Raw genomic sequence first — 15,142 nt, forward strand, 5'->3', positions numbered from 1 at the left:
GAGGTTTCTGGTGAAGGTTGTGCATGGGTGGGGTTAAAGGAAGCTTTAGGCTGCCATTCCCACTGCTTCTGATGGATAAAGCTCTGCAGTGCTCCAGTACAAAGAGATGAAGGTGACTCTCCTGTTCTTCCCATGGTTTTATATTCCTTTACACTCAGGTGTATTGATTCCAATTTGCTTTGGATTATTCCATGTGCACTTGGAAATAGCATTTTGAGCTTGGTGCAATGGATTTGTGCTGTGGGCTGGGCATTCCAGGGGTGTCAGGGTGTCCCAAGCTCCATGTGCTGGGAGCCAGGGCTGCCTGTGACATGGTGAACATGGTGGTGTTTGCAGCAGTGGCAGTAAAGGGATTATAACTTGGAACTGAGCAGGTTTTGTTGGAATTGTTGAGGCAATCTTTGACCTTGAACATGCCAATTGTCTGACAATGGTCTTTTTTCCTCCCTTAGGGCTGAGAGAACAGAGGTGCTCAGTGAAGACCTGTTGCAGGTATTGTATCACGCTTAATATGGGGGTTTTTTAATGTTCTGTTGTGACATGTGAGCCTTTCGAGGTTTGTGGAGTACTTAATGTGGGGAAAAAATACTGCACGTGTCAGGGATGGAACCCTGGATGTCTTTGACTTTTCAGCACATAAAAAAACAGGGATACATTCTCAGTAGAAAAGCTCAGTTACTTCTGTTTCTGAGTCCTATCATGTGGCTTGGTACAGTGAAGGAGGAACCATTTTTGCTTTTAATGAGATGAACAGGCCTGATAAGCCCATGAGCCATTGGTGCTGATGATTTGCCAGTCTGTCTGAGGAGGATGAAGAAACCCTGGCTGGGCACAGCTGGTTTCTGTCCTCACTGCTTTCTCCTGAACAGGTCAACTGGGCCTTAAGAGAAGTGGCTTAAAAATCATTCCAGCTGCTCACTAATAAAGAATGGCAATTTTTTTCTTAAAGTCTGTTATTGCTCTGAGTAAGTGTACAAATGCTTCTTGTTTAGCTGTGGTATTTGTTCTCAGGCTTGTCACGCTGACATCAATTTGTTTGCAGACTTGTCATCTTTGTGCAAATTTATCATCTCATCAGACATGACTTTCATGGTGGAATTTAAACTGCAACTGTCACATTAACAAGGGTGACTGATTCCATGGAGCAAATTTGCCTGCATACTTGTCCTACATAGCTGTCTTCCTCTTGTTCCTTTATGAAAGGTTTATAAAAAGAACACAAATTGGTGAGGGAAGTCAGGCTGGCTGCTCCTGGGACCTCAAGTGTGGTGGTTCTATCTGATTAATTACAAAGCATCTCAGCCCTGCTAGAGGTCAGGACCTGTAGATAGAACAGGGAAGTCAAGCAGATGATGGAAGTGCTTCTAGTTCAAAGCTCTCCAGCTGCTCAGGTTCAAGTGGCAGCTGAGGGAGTGTGTCAGCCTTCCAATATGAATTCAACACAAATACATTGAATTATAGACTTCCAGACTGGTTTGGGTTGGAGGGGACCTTAAAGCCCATCCAGTTCCACCCCCTGCCATGGGCAGGGACACCTTCCCCTATCCCAGGTTTCTCCAAGCCCCAGCCAACCTGGCCTTGGACATTTGCAGGGATGAGGCAGCCACAGCTTCTCTGGGCACCCTGTGCCAGTGTAATGGTGAGAGGAGCAGACCTGAAACATTTCACCCCGTTTTCAGGGGGTTGCTTTATTTAAACTAAAAATACCTTCCTAGTCTGACAGTTCTGTTCTTAATTTCTGAGGAGATGTGCAGCTCAGTGACACAAAGGATGTTAAACACCTTGGTAGCCTGTGAGGGCCCATCTGGTTTATTGCTTAGCTGCAGAATAGTAACAAGAAGTGAAAGCCAAAAGCTCTGCTGCTTGTTGCCAAAAAAATTTTGCAAGCAAGGCTTTCCCAGGCCCTGAGCAGCCTGGCTACACCCAAGTGGAAGAATTTACTCACTTGTTTGTTTGCTCTTGGGGGCTTGTGCAGGGGCAGGAGGCTCTTATCTAACCCAAGAGCTTGGAAACATGGTGCTGCTCACTTCACAAACATGGTTCACAGTTGGGCTTTTTTATATTTAGCTCAAGCTTTGCCACAGGATTGTTACAGCTTTTTTTTGTTCTGTTTTCTGAAGGGTTGTGCTCCATTTCAAGTGTCAGTTCAATGTGTTTCATCTGAAGACAAGGGCTATAATTCAGTACTGAAAAGGCTTTTACAATAGCCCTGCTTTCTGGCACAGCCTCGTGGCAGATAATAAAGCAATTGTGTGATGTTCTGTACTCTGGGGATGCCCTGAGGGGACAGACATCGTGGCCTGTGGGTCACATTGTCAGTTCAGAGGTGGCTTGAAGGAGATTAGTGTCCTTTGTGGTTTTCTTGACATCTTTGACATCTCAGAAGGCAGATCAGAGAGGAGAGGGTATGACTGTGAAGTTTTGGGGTCATGTTCCTCCTATCAGTCATCTGCCCTCGGAGTCTGCAATGCAGGGTGCCTGGAAAGAGGCTGTAGGGAGTGTGTGTGCTCCAGAGCCTTTCCAAGGAATGTGAGCCACCATCCAGGGCTGCCCTGGCCTTTGGGGTCTGCTGGGGTCTGAGAGGTGGCTCAGGTCCAGGATGTCACCGTGTTCCAGGTGTGGGAAAACCCTGTGCTCAGTCTTTCAGAAGTTTTAACTACCTGACCTTGCAAAAATGAATTCCTTTGTAACAAGAGGGTGGCTTAGAATGCATTGATGATATTTCCTCCTTGTGAGGGTGGGAAGGCCCTGGCACAGGGTGCCCAGAGAAGCTGTGGCTGCCCCTGGATCCCTGGAAGTGTCCAAGGCCAGGCTGGACAGGGCTTGGAGCACCCTGGGACAGTGGAAGGTGTCCCTGCCCATGGCAGGGGGAGGCACTGGATGAGATTTAAGCTCCCTTCCAACCCAAACAATTCCAGGATTTCATTTTGAAGATAACACAAGAGAAGTGAATGATCTCAGATGCAACAATGGACCACAAACAATACCTGCTTGTTCATTTATGTCCATATGGACTTTTTCCACCTGGACTTAATTTCGAATTTGTTGCTCCATGCTCTGTTAATAAAAGGCAGAGCCTTGTGCTCTCAGAGAAATCCCTGGGCAGTTTCTCTGCACCTTGTTCTACCCTACTAGATTTTTACTGAGTTTTTTGAGCACTTCAACTTGGGTTCATTTTGCCCTCCTGCAAATATAATAAAAGTGATTTTAGAGCTGTATCAAAAACTGGAATATGTTCAGATTATTTCTACAGATGAAATCTACTTTTTTTTTTCCCCTTGCTTTTTAAATAGAATCCATTCCAAAGGGCCTCCTGTTATTCTTGGTGAGTCATCAAAATGCAGATAAACAGCATTCTTTGGGTGCTGTGCACGGAGAGCTCAGTGCCATGAGCAGTTCTGTCCCACTGCTCATCACTTTGTTTGCTTTTGGTGTTCTTTGAAATAAAATAGTCCAAATTCCTTACTTAAAATCCCTTAAAAGAACAGTTTATCGTGTATATATTTGTCCTGTTCACAGGCTGTGTATTAAGCCATGTTTGAATTAGAGGGTGATAAACAGAACTCTTGTTTGTGCTTTGACTCCTATTTTTTAATTCCATATCCCATTTGAATACCAGTAGTCTCTCCCTGAAAATACTGTTTTGCTCAGCACGTGGGAGCTTTGTCCTTGTGTTTAACAGCCAGGGAAGGACATGCAGGAGGAGCTTGGAGTACAGCTTCATACAGTGGGAAGGAGCTGTCAGATGTGTCTTCAGCACCTGCTTTACAAGGTCACATTGAAAATTACGAGTTTTCCCACACTTTTCTCCCTAAATTAGTGTCTTAGATCCCTGCATGTGCCATTCATCTCAGATGGCAGGCGTCACCCTAATTCCCTTTTGCTGAGATGCCAAGCAGGGCAATATTTTTTCCCTTTCCCACTTTCCAGTGCTGTGAGCTCTGACTGAGTTTCTGTGCCACTGAGGAAAAAACCAATTTCAATCTCCCCTCAAGCATTTTTGTTGTCAGGCACTTCTACTAAGCAGCTGCACTTCTTGTAAGCTGGAGAATTTGGGAAATCTGCAACCCAGAGCAAAGTGTGGTACAGGGGGAAGGTTTTCTGCTGAGGCCAGGGAAATAACTTCTGGTTTTTGTGTTGTTTTCTCTTCCTCCCCTCTCCCCCCCCGGGGCTGATCAGATCGAGAGGCGTCTGGACACCGTGAGGTCCGTGTGCCACCTGGCCCAGAAGAGGCTGATTGCCTGTCTGCAGGGCCAGCATGGCACAGACCCTGACAAGAGACATGTGAGTACAGCTGTGTGTGCCCTGTACTCCCACCCTGCTGCTCCTGCAGGTGCAGCTCAGCTGCTCTGCCTCACACCAGCCGAGGGGAGCGAAGCTCTGTCAGACCAGCTCACGTGCTGGCACTGGTGAAACACCAGCTGCCATTCCCCATCCAGCACAACAGCACAGCCTGGGAACACCTCAGCAGTGTCAGGACACTTCCTGTCCCTGCAGTCTGCGCAGTGCTTGGAGCTCTTGTGACACCCAGCTAGGAGAAGAAACTCTGCAGCTCTGACCCAACTCCTCAGATCTGGAGTTGCCCTTGGACACTGACACCTCCAGGTGGCTGGAAATGGTTTTCTGTACACATTTGATTTCTGCCCCTCCTTAGCAAAGCCATAGGTAGGTTTTCTTAAAGCATCAGAACCAGAAATAATTCACATTCACGTTTTCTCCTTTTATTGAGTAACACAGTCCTGAGAGCAGGGGCACACAGGACCTCTGGGAGAGAGAGGTGACAAGCTGGTTGCTTAAATCTCAGCTTAAAGCTGTTTCTCTCTCCTTGGCAGTAGTTTGAGATATGCTTGGGGCCAGTCACTCCAGCTAAAAGTGAGAAGAAAGTGCTTTTCAGAGTGTCTGAGAACAGGAGTCTTGGGGCTTGAAACTTTTTGTGACTTGGCATTTTCTTAAGTTCAAGAATGAGCTGCATGCATGTAATAGAAACCATATGGAAGAGGAGAAAAGTCTTAGAGGGGAAAAAAAAAAAGAGTGAGCAGCACTCAGCTAAGCACTGTTCCTTCTGTTCCATAGAAAAAACTGCCTCTAACAGCTCTGGCTCAAAATATGCAAGAAGGATCCGTCCAGCTGAGTGATGAAACTCTGCTGGGGTAAGTGCCTTTTCTTCTGACTTGCTGTCTGACATCTTATTGCCTGCAGGGCTCTAATTAGAGCCTCTGGGTGCACAAAGGCTGGTTTCAATCTAATAAAACTTAATATTTCTAGATTCTTTCTCTAATCCAAGGGAGAAACAGTGAGCAAGCAGTTTTTCTGGAATGATTTGGGCACAAGTTTTAGGCTGAATTGCATTCCAGAGGATTCTGATTCTCTGCTGTCATAAAAGCTTTTAAAATTGCTTTTATCCTTGTGGATTAGTAGAATTATCATCTCCATTTGAAGTTTAAAATGTTGTGTATTCTACAATTAAACTGTTTTTTTAATATATTATAAACGGTGTTCTGCAGGTTTGAATTGATGACTTAAAATAATGTCTATTTGTATTAACAGCTTCTAGTTCAAAGTAGCCCCAATTTATCTATCCTGGTAAAGTGGTTATTTGCAATTTACAGGAAAGTGAAACAAATGAATCTCCATGTGCTGAGTTCCTAGAGCCAAGTGGGTTTTGTCATTGGTGTTGGGAATTCTTATGGAGACTGTGTAGAATGACCTTAGAAACCTTTGAGAACATATTTCTGACCCACTGCAGGAGATTTAAACCTGGATAAAAATCTTAGAGAATAGCGGGTTTCCTTATAACAAGCATAAAATAAAGGTCAAGTCATGGGTTTGGAGCCTGAGACTGCTGGGGGTGGGATTGCTGGGCATTAAGGTGTTAAGACCTTCACATTAAAGGGGCTTAGGAGAAAATGAAATACTGCATTGAGCAATTTTTCCTGCATCTGGTGAGATGGAAGGATGGGCTTGGAAATAAATACTGACTTCTGTGCCCTTAGGGCTGGTATAATCACCTGGATGTCTAAAAGCTTGCAAAGTGTTTGTCATGGCTCAGGAATTTAGAAGACAAAAGTTTGAAGACAAAAGTTGCTTATCCCAGATTTCTCCAAGAGAGCACAGAACAGTTGGGTTTAGGCTGTGAAGGGATGCTTTGCTTTATACAGAACAAAGCTTTCCAAAGCTCTGCTCTCCTTTGAATCCTTCTTCTTCAGTCAGTGTTAACTCCCATAACAATTTCCTGTAATTCTTACAGGAAAATGCTGGATACCTGTGGGGATGCAGAGAATAAACTGGCAATGGAGCTCTCCCAGCATGAAGTACAGATTGAAAGAGAAGTTATAGATCCACTGTGCCTGCTGACAGAGGTGAGACAGCTCAGCCTGAGAGGAGAAACACATCTGGATTGATGCATAAACTGAGCAAAAGGGGTTTATCTTGGTGCTGGTATTAAAAAACTGCTTTAAGAGTCCTGTGTTAGTGGTGGAAAGTGGATATGGAACCTACAACATGTAATGTGTTACAATACACAATTTAAAATTCAATGTAAGCCTTTAATTCTCATTTCAGACAGAGATCCCAAACATTCAGAAGCAGAGGAAGCAGCTTGCAAAGCTGGTGCTGGACTGGGATTCTGCAAGGGGAAGGTAGGAGAGCATTTTAGTTACTGAGTGGTTTTCTATCCATGTGAACTCCTTGTTGGTATCTCATGGCACCTGCTCTGATCTGGTGCTTGCTACTGAAATGCTGCTGTGAGCAGGTAATGGGTGAAAAAAGACAAACTTACATTTAAGTTACACCAGAAAAGGACCCATGACTGCTAGATCCAAACAGAATCAAGATTTTGGAGTTCTTACATGCCTACATATAGTTGGAAAAATGTTGGAAACTCATCCAGTTTCCAGTTCAAATACGTGTTTAACTTAAATAAGGAATCACTGAAGTTTTCAGCTTAAAGAGGGAACAGGAATCTCACTGTGTAACCACACCAAGTGCTTTTACAGCCTTGTATGGAACCATGGCATTGGGAGGGTCCTGGGGTGTTCATCTCACCCCTGAGTGCCTTTAAATGGTTTTAAACTGCCATGAAAATTGGTGGTTTTCAGCATATTCTACACCCATGTTACAGACTGTGGCAGATGCAGGATTCCTTGTGATTTTTATAGTTGCTGGTTGGATTAGGTCAGCATGTCATGAATGGTGTGTTTTGAACCTTTTAGTTCTGTTGGAAAACCTCTGGAACTGTGGGGTTTGTTTCCTGTTGAAAGAAACCAATTCCAAAGAAGCCATGAATGCAGATTCTTGTGGAATATTGATTTTCACCAAATGAAACTTTTCTTCCCCAGATACAACCAAGCCCACAAGACTTCAGGAACAAATTTCCAAGTGCATCCTTCAAAAATAGAATCTCTTAAGGAAGAGATGGATGAAGCTGGAAATAAAGTAGAGCAGTGCAAGGTAAGGACAGGATGAGTGTCCCTTCCAGACCTCCCATGTAATTGCCCAACTGTGCAGCTGCAAATCATGTGGCTGTGACACTGCTTGTCCTAGGAGTATTTTAATGCCAGCTGATCTCTGAATTGCTTTAGTTCAATGAGGAACTCCATCCAGGGTTTTTCTAAGTTGGGTGTTTGACATTATTTTCAGTTTCAGTCTGAGACAACAATGTCCTGGGCATGAATGAATGTTCTGGGTGCTCCAAGCCGGGGAGCAGCCATGCAGTAGGAGGCACCTGGAGGAAACTGAAGCTGGGAAATCCCAGGACCATGCTGGTTGTCACAGCTCTGAGCAGTTGACATTCATTTTCACTTCTCAACAGCAAATACTCCATTGAGTACTGAGAACTGAAACCATTTTTATTAGTACTTGTCTTTGAGTGCTATGAATAACTGGATTGAATGGCAATATGTTCTTGACTGAAGGGGGCAAGTGCTTTGCTGGGTAAACCAGAGTTAAGGTTTTGGATTCATTTTGCTTGAAGAACACATGGAGCAGAGCAGGTGCATTACAGCTTCTTAGTTCAAACTTCCTGCAGGCAAAATAAACACAATAGATCTTTCTGTACATTTCGAAATGAGTAAATCTGCTGCCCTGCTTTGCATCTTTCCCAAAGGATCAGCTGGCTGCAGACATGTACAGCTTCGTGTCCAAGGAAGGGGAATACGCCCGCTGCTTTGTTATGGTGAGTGTTGGCAGTGGGGCTCTGGTTCAGCACAGCTGGGCACAGACACTCAGTTCTCAGAGATGACATTTTGTGTGCTAAACCTTTAGTCTTGTCTTATGTGCTCATCAGAAGCTAATGCTCTTTTTGTTTTTAAAATGTGGCTTCTGTTCTCAGTTATTAGAAGCACAAGCAGATTACCATAGAAAAGCATTAGCAGTCATAGAAAAGGTCCTACCCGAAATTCAAGCCCATCAAGGTAAAGTAACCTGTGCTCTGGCTGATGCTTCTCCTTGCCTGTGCCACCTATGCACAATATTCTCCTCCTCTGTCTTGATTCTCTTGCATGCAGACTGATTTAATGAGGCCATTTTGATCTGCTTAACAATTTTACATTCCCAAGCATAATTCCATCTTCGTGTTCTCTGGAGTTCTCCAGCCATGTTTAACACACTAATGAAATATTAAGGATCTCTGATATTCAGGAGGGTAAAGGAAGGATTTTTCTATTTGCTTACCTGTTTTCCTTGTGCCCTTTTGCTAAGTCATACCTGGCTCTTTAGGCCAGTGAAAGTGTTGTTGTGATTTGGTTCTTGAGTGATTACAGGTGATTATCAGGAAAACTCCATGTATTTTAAGGAGCTTGATTCTTGTGCACTGCCTGCTGGAAAATTGAGAGTTTGGGTTCTTGTGCTGATTATCAGCAGCTAAAAAAGTGAACTGTAGAGCTTCATTTCTTCCCTAAGAAGAACTGGAACTGCTGCTGAGCTTCCACTGTCAGGGGACTTTCAGGTGTATCACTGATGACTTGGCGTGAACATGCACTGTGTTGTTTTGGAAACTACTCTCCAAAATGTTGGCTGTGCTGTCCCTGAATCTTTGGAGAAACAGGTGAACAGAGTCTGAGAGAAAGTACAATCTGAGCTCAGCAAGGCTCAGGTATCTTCAGTTGTGGCCACATGCAGGTTGTAAAAGATGAACCAATTCAATACATAAATAAATGAGAGCATTGTGGAAGATGGTGTGGAATATCTGTACTCTGTCAGTGTGGGAGAGGAGGGAATGCAGAGGTGATGCTGGTGCAGCACCAGGGCTTAGCAGGGCTGTGCAGAAGGTTCTTTGTGGATATGGCTTGAAATTTGTTACTGTTGTATGGAAAGTTTCTACAGAGCAGCTGAGGAACAAATGCTTCAGAACAGACTGGCCTCCCTAGAAGGTGGCTGGGAGCCATGGTATTCCAGTGGCTGAATGTAGGGAATTTCTCACACTGTGTTTCTAGCTGTGGTGTAAATTAGAATCCCACAAAGCTTTGGGTTGGAAGGAACCCTAAAGCCCATCCAGTGCCCACCGTTGCCATGGGCAGGGACACCTTCCACTACCCCATTGCTCCAAGCCCTGTCCAGCCTGGCCTGGGACACTTCCAGGGATGAGAGCTGGGACTTCGAACAAGTACTGAGGTTTATTTTCCTAATGTTTGCTGTAACTTGCAAAAGTTGGGAAATATTACGTGCATTTCATGGCATGTTAATGAATGAGAGGGACTAAAACCTTACAAGGGATGTGATTGATGTGGGTTTTTAAAGAAAAGGAGTGAATTAAATCCTTTGCAGAAACACTTTGCCTTCAGAGCACTCTTTGAAGTCCTCTGAAGTTTTTGTCTTTCTTGGCCTCTTTTCCACATAAAAGAAGTAACACATCTGTACTAACAATAACCTTTTACATCTGCATTTTTTCAGTTAAAACAGCAGAAATGGGTCAGAACATAAATTGTAGGAAAGAAGAAATTCACATTCAATTTGGAGAAATTTGTGCCAATTGGAGTTAAACAAGAACTAAAGAAATAAATTGAAAATTTGAAAATTACAGTGTTGGCCTGTAACCGTGGTAGTTCTGATGTGATACACTGGGGCTGTTAACATTCACTGTAATTTGCTAATTTAAGGAATCAAATTTAAGGAATAAACTTTTTATTAACAGCTCAGTTTTTATTCACCCTAAATACAGTTAAAACAAAAATCAGCCCAGGTCATGCAATCTGTACAAAATTTTCCTCACAGATTCTTGCAGACTGGAGCCAAATCAGTGTTACGAGAATGTGCAGCCTTGTGCTGGCACTTGTGCTGAGGTTTGTTATTTGTAATTCCAGTTATATACAGAATTTGTATGTGATACTTCATCCAGAAAGATGCAGAAGTATTCTTTTCTTGACCACCAGCAGCCTCATTTTCTCTTTCCTCATGATCCAAGGGACTTTACCAATCAAGGGCTGTAAAACTCCTGCTGTAGTCTGAACGTTTCTATGCTGCACTAGAGGCTTTCTTCTCTTCTTGCCTGGGCTGTAGTTCAAGGATTTGGTAGATATTCTGCTCAGTGTTTTGATACTCTCCAACTTAGACAAATGGACTGAAAAACCAGCTTTTGGAACTCCCCTGGAAGAGCATCTCAAGCGCAGTGGGCGGGAAATCGCCGTTCCTATCGAAGCCTGTGTCATGATGCTCCTGGAAACAGGGATGAGAGAGGAGGTGGGTAATTCCAGATCACAGGCCAGGAAGTGGGAGAAAAAGGGCCCAGTCAAGCTCATGAAGTGGTGTCTGTTTGTTACCATGTTGCTTCAGTAACTCACTCATTAATGTAGTTGGTAAATGTTTTGCAACAGAATAACCTCAGCACTGTGTGAAGTGTCTTGGAGATGGATGCGCATACAATGAAAATTAGGAATGGGTCAAGGGTGGGGGGGGAGCTAAACTGTGGTCAGATGTGACACGATACACGAAGGGCCAGCTGGGTCATAACACTGTCAGGGGAAGGCACCAAAGCTGAAATGTTCTGAAAGAGGCTGTTGTAAAACTGGTGCTCTTCCATGCTTGTGCCAAAGTGTGGTTACTAATCAATAAATTTTATTTCTGTGATGCAGGGCTTGTTCAGAATTGCTGCTGGAGCCTCCAAGTTAAAAAAGCTGAAAGCTGCCCTGGACTGTTCCACTTCCCAGCTTGATGAGTTTTACTCAGATCCCCACGCTGTTGCAGGTACTGGGAGTGTTCCGAATCCAAACCAGGTGTAAATTGATACAGCACAGCTTCATGCTCCATGATCTCCACAGTTAAACTGGGAGAAGTTGAAAGTTCACTGCACAGTTTGACACAGATAAGTGTACGGTGCCCGTGGTGACCACACCTGATGCATTTGTGACAATGGTGTGTAAAATTCAGGTGACCATAATGACTTAACTGTCACATCTCCTCTCATGACAAGAGTGTTAATATGGTCAAGGCAGATTAGACCCAGGTGTAGACCTTTAATGCATCTTCAAAAGTTCTTTGTTCTGAAGAGATGATTGAGTTTTATAGCCTATGTTTCTGTCAAATTGCACTAATTACTGACAGACGCTTTGTGTTAAGATCTGAGCAGTTACACTTTGCAAATGTCAGATCTTGCCAGTGTTTCCCTGGTACTTGGGACTTACTGCACAGATACAACTGCAAATCTGAGGGCAGATTTTCCCTGAAGCCTGAAAACAGTGGCTGAAGGAGCCAACCTGTCCCTGTCTGCATTGCAGGTGCCTTGAAATCCTATTTGCGGGAGCTGCCAGAGCCTCTCATGACCTACAGCCTGTATGAGGAGTGGACACAAGCTGCAAAGTAAGCATGCTAAAAATAGCTGTACAGGAAATCATGCTGCATATTTCTATTAATTTTGATTCTTCATAGATGAATTCAAAAGAAACAACCAAGCTCACACAGTTATTTATTTTTCCACTAACAGGTATTTCATGCAACAAATTATTTTAAATAATAAATAGCTTAGTACAAATTGCACAAAATGTGGTGAAATATCTGTTTTGTTTAACCATAAGGGCTGATTCAGGTTGCTGGCTGCACAGTATTGATGCTCAAGCAGTTTTGTTGCAGGTAGAGGTAATTCAGGGATCTGAGTAGCAGGTTACTGAGTTCCTGAATACAGAACAATGCATTTATTTGGCATAAATGGAAGTTTATGCCATCATCTCTTTGTCACTGCAGACACAACAAATTTCTGACCTGAAAGTAAGATGTCATGGCATTTTTTTCTTGTTTCAGTATTCAGGACCAGGATAAGAAGCTCCAAGAGTTATGGAGGATTTGTAACAGATTACCTGAGCATTACCGTGTTAACTTCAGGTAGGCATAAACATCTCTTAGCTCAGCTGCTTTGCACCTCAAAGCCAATTAACTTAAACTCTAATCCAGGTGTGCTTTTCTTGGCCAAATTCAGTGAGATTTATAAAAATACTTCTTACTTCCTGCAGCAGTGGGTATGCATAGGTGGTGTTCTCAGCTTAATTCACTATTGACTGTCTGAAAATAGTGATGCACAGAACCCTTCTACTTATGGCTCACACTCTGCTCTTTGCTGTAGTTTCCAGTCTTAGAAATCACCTGAATCTATCTTAAACATCTCATTTTTCCTTTTGGTTTTGCATTTTGGAAATGAACCGGAACAAAACCAGCTCTGGTGATTCCTAGAAGCATGGAATTTCCATTACAGGACGTGAAACTAGCTGAATCTATGTGTTTTTCTGTGGAAATATAATATTTCTGTGGTTCTATTTTGCTAGGATAGGAGGTGCTTTCTTTGCTACTCAGTTCAACTTTTATGATTCAGGAGCAGAAACCTTGGGCAGCTGCCAAGCAAGAAGGCTGCTCATCTTATTTCTGTGTTGCTGGGAGCTCTCTTTACAAGTTCTTGAATTTTTATTTACTTGCTTTCAACAAGAAATGCTCTTAGTTCCTGCTGTTTAATTATTACTTTCCTTTTTGTAGGTATTTAATCAAATTTTTAGCCAAGCTTGCCCAGAACAGCGATGTTAACAAAATGACACCGAGCAACATCGCCATAGTCTTGGGCCCCAACTTGTTGTGGGCAAAGAATGAAGGGTGAGTTCTTTAAAGAAAGCTACAAAGCAGAACTGGATGAAGCTGTAGAATTGATTGGTTTGAATCCTTTAGTCTATTCACAGCAACAGACTGCCTAAAAAATATTTCAAGTATTCTTTCAGCCTGTGCCTCCAGGTCCTTTGAGGCAGGAAGATTTTTAGGGATGTTTCCAGAAGCTGTGAATGTTACTGAATAGTCTGGAGTATTCAGCACAGTTGCTCTTTCTCTGGTACTGAGGAGTTAATCCATCATGCTTAGCCTAAGTTGCTATTCATGTAATCTGAATTGATTTTAATTTTCTTACTTTGATAGAACTCTGAATAAAGTGTTCTTCAAATCTCTCCTGCAGATCCCTTGCTGAAATGGCAGCAGCCACTTCAGTGCATGTGGTAGCAGTTATTGAGCCCATTATTCAGCACGCAGACTGGTTCTTCCCTGGAGGTGAGTTCCTGCCATAGCTCAGGAGTTTGACATTACCTTCCAGGTCAACCTCCAGTGGCTTGTGCAGTGAGGCACCACTTGGGATATGTGTGTCTTAGGAGGCATTCTGTCTGTCCCTCTTCCAGATGAAGATTTCAATGTGTCTGGGGCATTTGTGGCAGTTCCTACTGTTAATTCCAATCACTTGTCACACACTGGGAATGACTATGAATGTGGGACCCTGGAGAGGAAGAGGCCTTTGAGCATGACTGTGATGGAAGGGGATTTGCTGAAGAAGGAAAGGTAGGTGTGATTCTCAGGTTAGGGGTCCATTATTAGCCCTCTTCCAATGAGGCTTCAGACACTTTCATTGGTGACAGGAGAGGAATTTCATGGAAATACTGTAGATAACAATAGTGATTTATTTCCTGTTGTTGCAGCCTGAGGATGGCTCAAAGGTAATGTACTTCCTTCCGTTACACTCTGTGCATGTTAAATCCCAAGCAGATATTGCTCTTCCCAGTTTCCATTTTCCTGGTACAGATTGGGGGTGGTCTAAGATTCACTGGAACAGAAGTGTCTGCAGTAGCTTCTCTGAGTCTCTAACTTCTGGTATTCCATGGCTTCTCTTTCAAAGCCCATAAGCTGAGGTGGTGTTACCTGGTGCCTTCATGATAAGACTTCTGAGTTGATGATGGTACAGTATTGCCAAAGCAAGCAGTAGAATGCTAAAAACTCCCAGTAAAACGTGCTGTTTCCCATATAACATGTAGTGTAATGTTCATTCTTATCACTCATCATGAGTATTTAAGTGATGTGCTTGTTTTAGCTGTTGATGCAAATGTTGAGTTGTTACCTGTTAGCTATGACCAGCCACATGCAAATTTGTCAGCACTCACAGAGGAGGAAGAAAATCAATTCAAGATTCAATGTTGAACACAAGAATAAAATTAAATTCTAGAATAAATGTGCTGTATACATTCTAAAATCTGTTAGAGTTTGGGTCAGTTTCTCCACTGTTCTCTTTGAAACACAAACAGAATTATTTGGGTTGGAAAGGACTATAAAGGACCTCTCATTCCAACCACCAAATCACAGCCTGTATCCAGTAGCTTTTTTTTGAATCTCTACTGCAACTTAGTGTGTGATAGAAACAAAATTCGTGTGGCAGAATACATGTGAGGAGCTACTCTGCTGTGTAAGGAAATGTCTGTAATTACATGTGAGATTCTGAGTGCTCTGACCTCATTGTCATCAATGTTTGTCTCCAGATGTAATTGAGTAGTTTGTTCACTGACGTTTAGCTTATCCCTCTGTGGGGATAAGCCAAATCCTGTTGCATGTCTTAACATTCCTGGTGTTCTGCAGCCAGTGGAAGCTTTAACATCGTGGTGTTGTGCAGCCAGTGGAGCTTTCCTTGTTGCTGCTTTGCATGTCGGGGTTTGTCTGGGGGTGGGACACCCCGAGTCCTGCTGCTGCAGCACCTGGGGGTGGCTGCCTGCTGTGTTCACTCTCTCTTCTCTCTGTAGCTTTGGTGTGAAGGTTCTGGACTTCCCCGCGACCCCGCGGCGATGTGGCACTGTAAACAGAAAGCTCACATCGCCGGCCTTCCAGCCCCCGCTGCCGCCCTGCGAGCCCGGCGCGGCCGCGCTGGCCG

General features: G+C 43.5%; 1 protein-coding gene across 1 annotated transcript in view; it reads left to right on the forward strand.

Annotated features, from left to right (window-relative positions):
- Positions 1–411: 411 nt before the first annotated feature.
- Positions 412–15,142, forward strand: part of ARHGAP17 (Rho GTPase activating protein 17) — a gene marked incomplete at its 5' end in the record, with an annotated part of 22,960 nt that continues 8,229 nt past the window's right edge. The window contains 18 exon segments of the mRNA XM_017734262.1: positions 412–492; positions 4,180–4,284; positions 5,074–5,150; positions 6,248–6,359; positions 6,562–6,638; positions 7,338–7,449; positions 8,105–8,173; positions 8,330–8,411; positions 10,547–10,674; positions 11,067–11,178; positions 11,709–11,790; positions 12,229–12,309; positions 12,952–13,065; positions 13,415–13,506; positions 13,632–13,788; positions 13,926–13,943; positions 15,015–15,138; positions 15,140–15,142. The exon segment at positions 15,140–15,142 is cut by the window's right edge and continues 47 nt beyond it. Of these exon segments, the coding sequence (XP_017589751.1) occupies positions 412–492; positions 4,180–4,284; positions 5,074–5,150; positions 6,248–6,359; positions 6,562–6,638; positions 7,338–7,449; positions 8,105–8,173; positions 8,330–8,411; positions 10,547–10,674; positions 11,067–11,178; positions 11,709–11,790; positions 12,229–12,309; positions 12,952–13,065; positions 13,415–13,506; positions 13,632–13,788; positions 13,926–13,943; positions 15,015–15,138; positions 15,140–15,142 (1,626 nt within the window).

This window comes from Corvus brachyrhynchos, unplaced genomic scaffold (genome assembly GCF_000691975.1).
Source record: "Corvus brachyrhynchos isolate BGI_N302 unplaced genomic scaffold, ASM69197v1 scaffold5, whole genome shotgun sequence".
NCBI classification, from domain to species: domain Eukaryota; kingdom Metazoa; phylum Chordata; class Aves; order Passeriformes; family Corvidae; genus Corvus; species Corvus brachyrhynchos.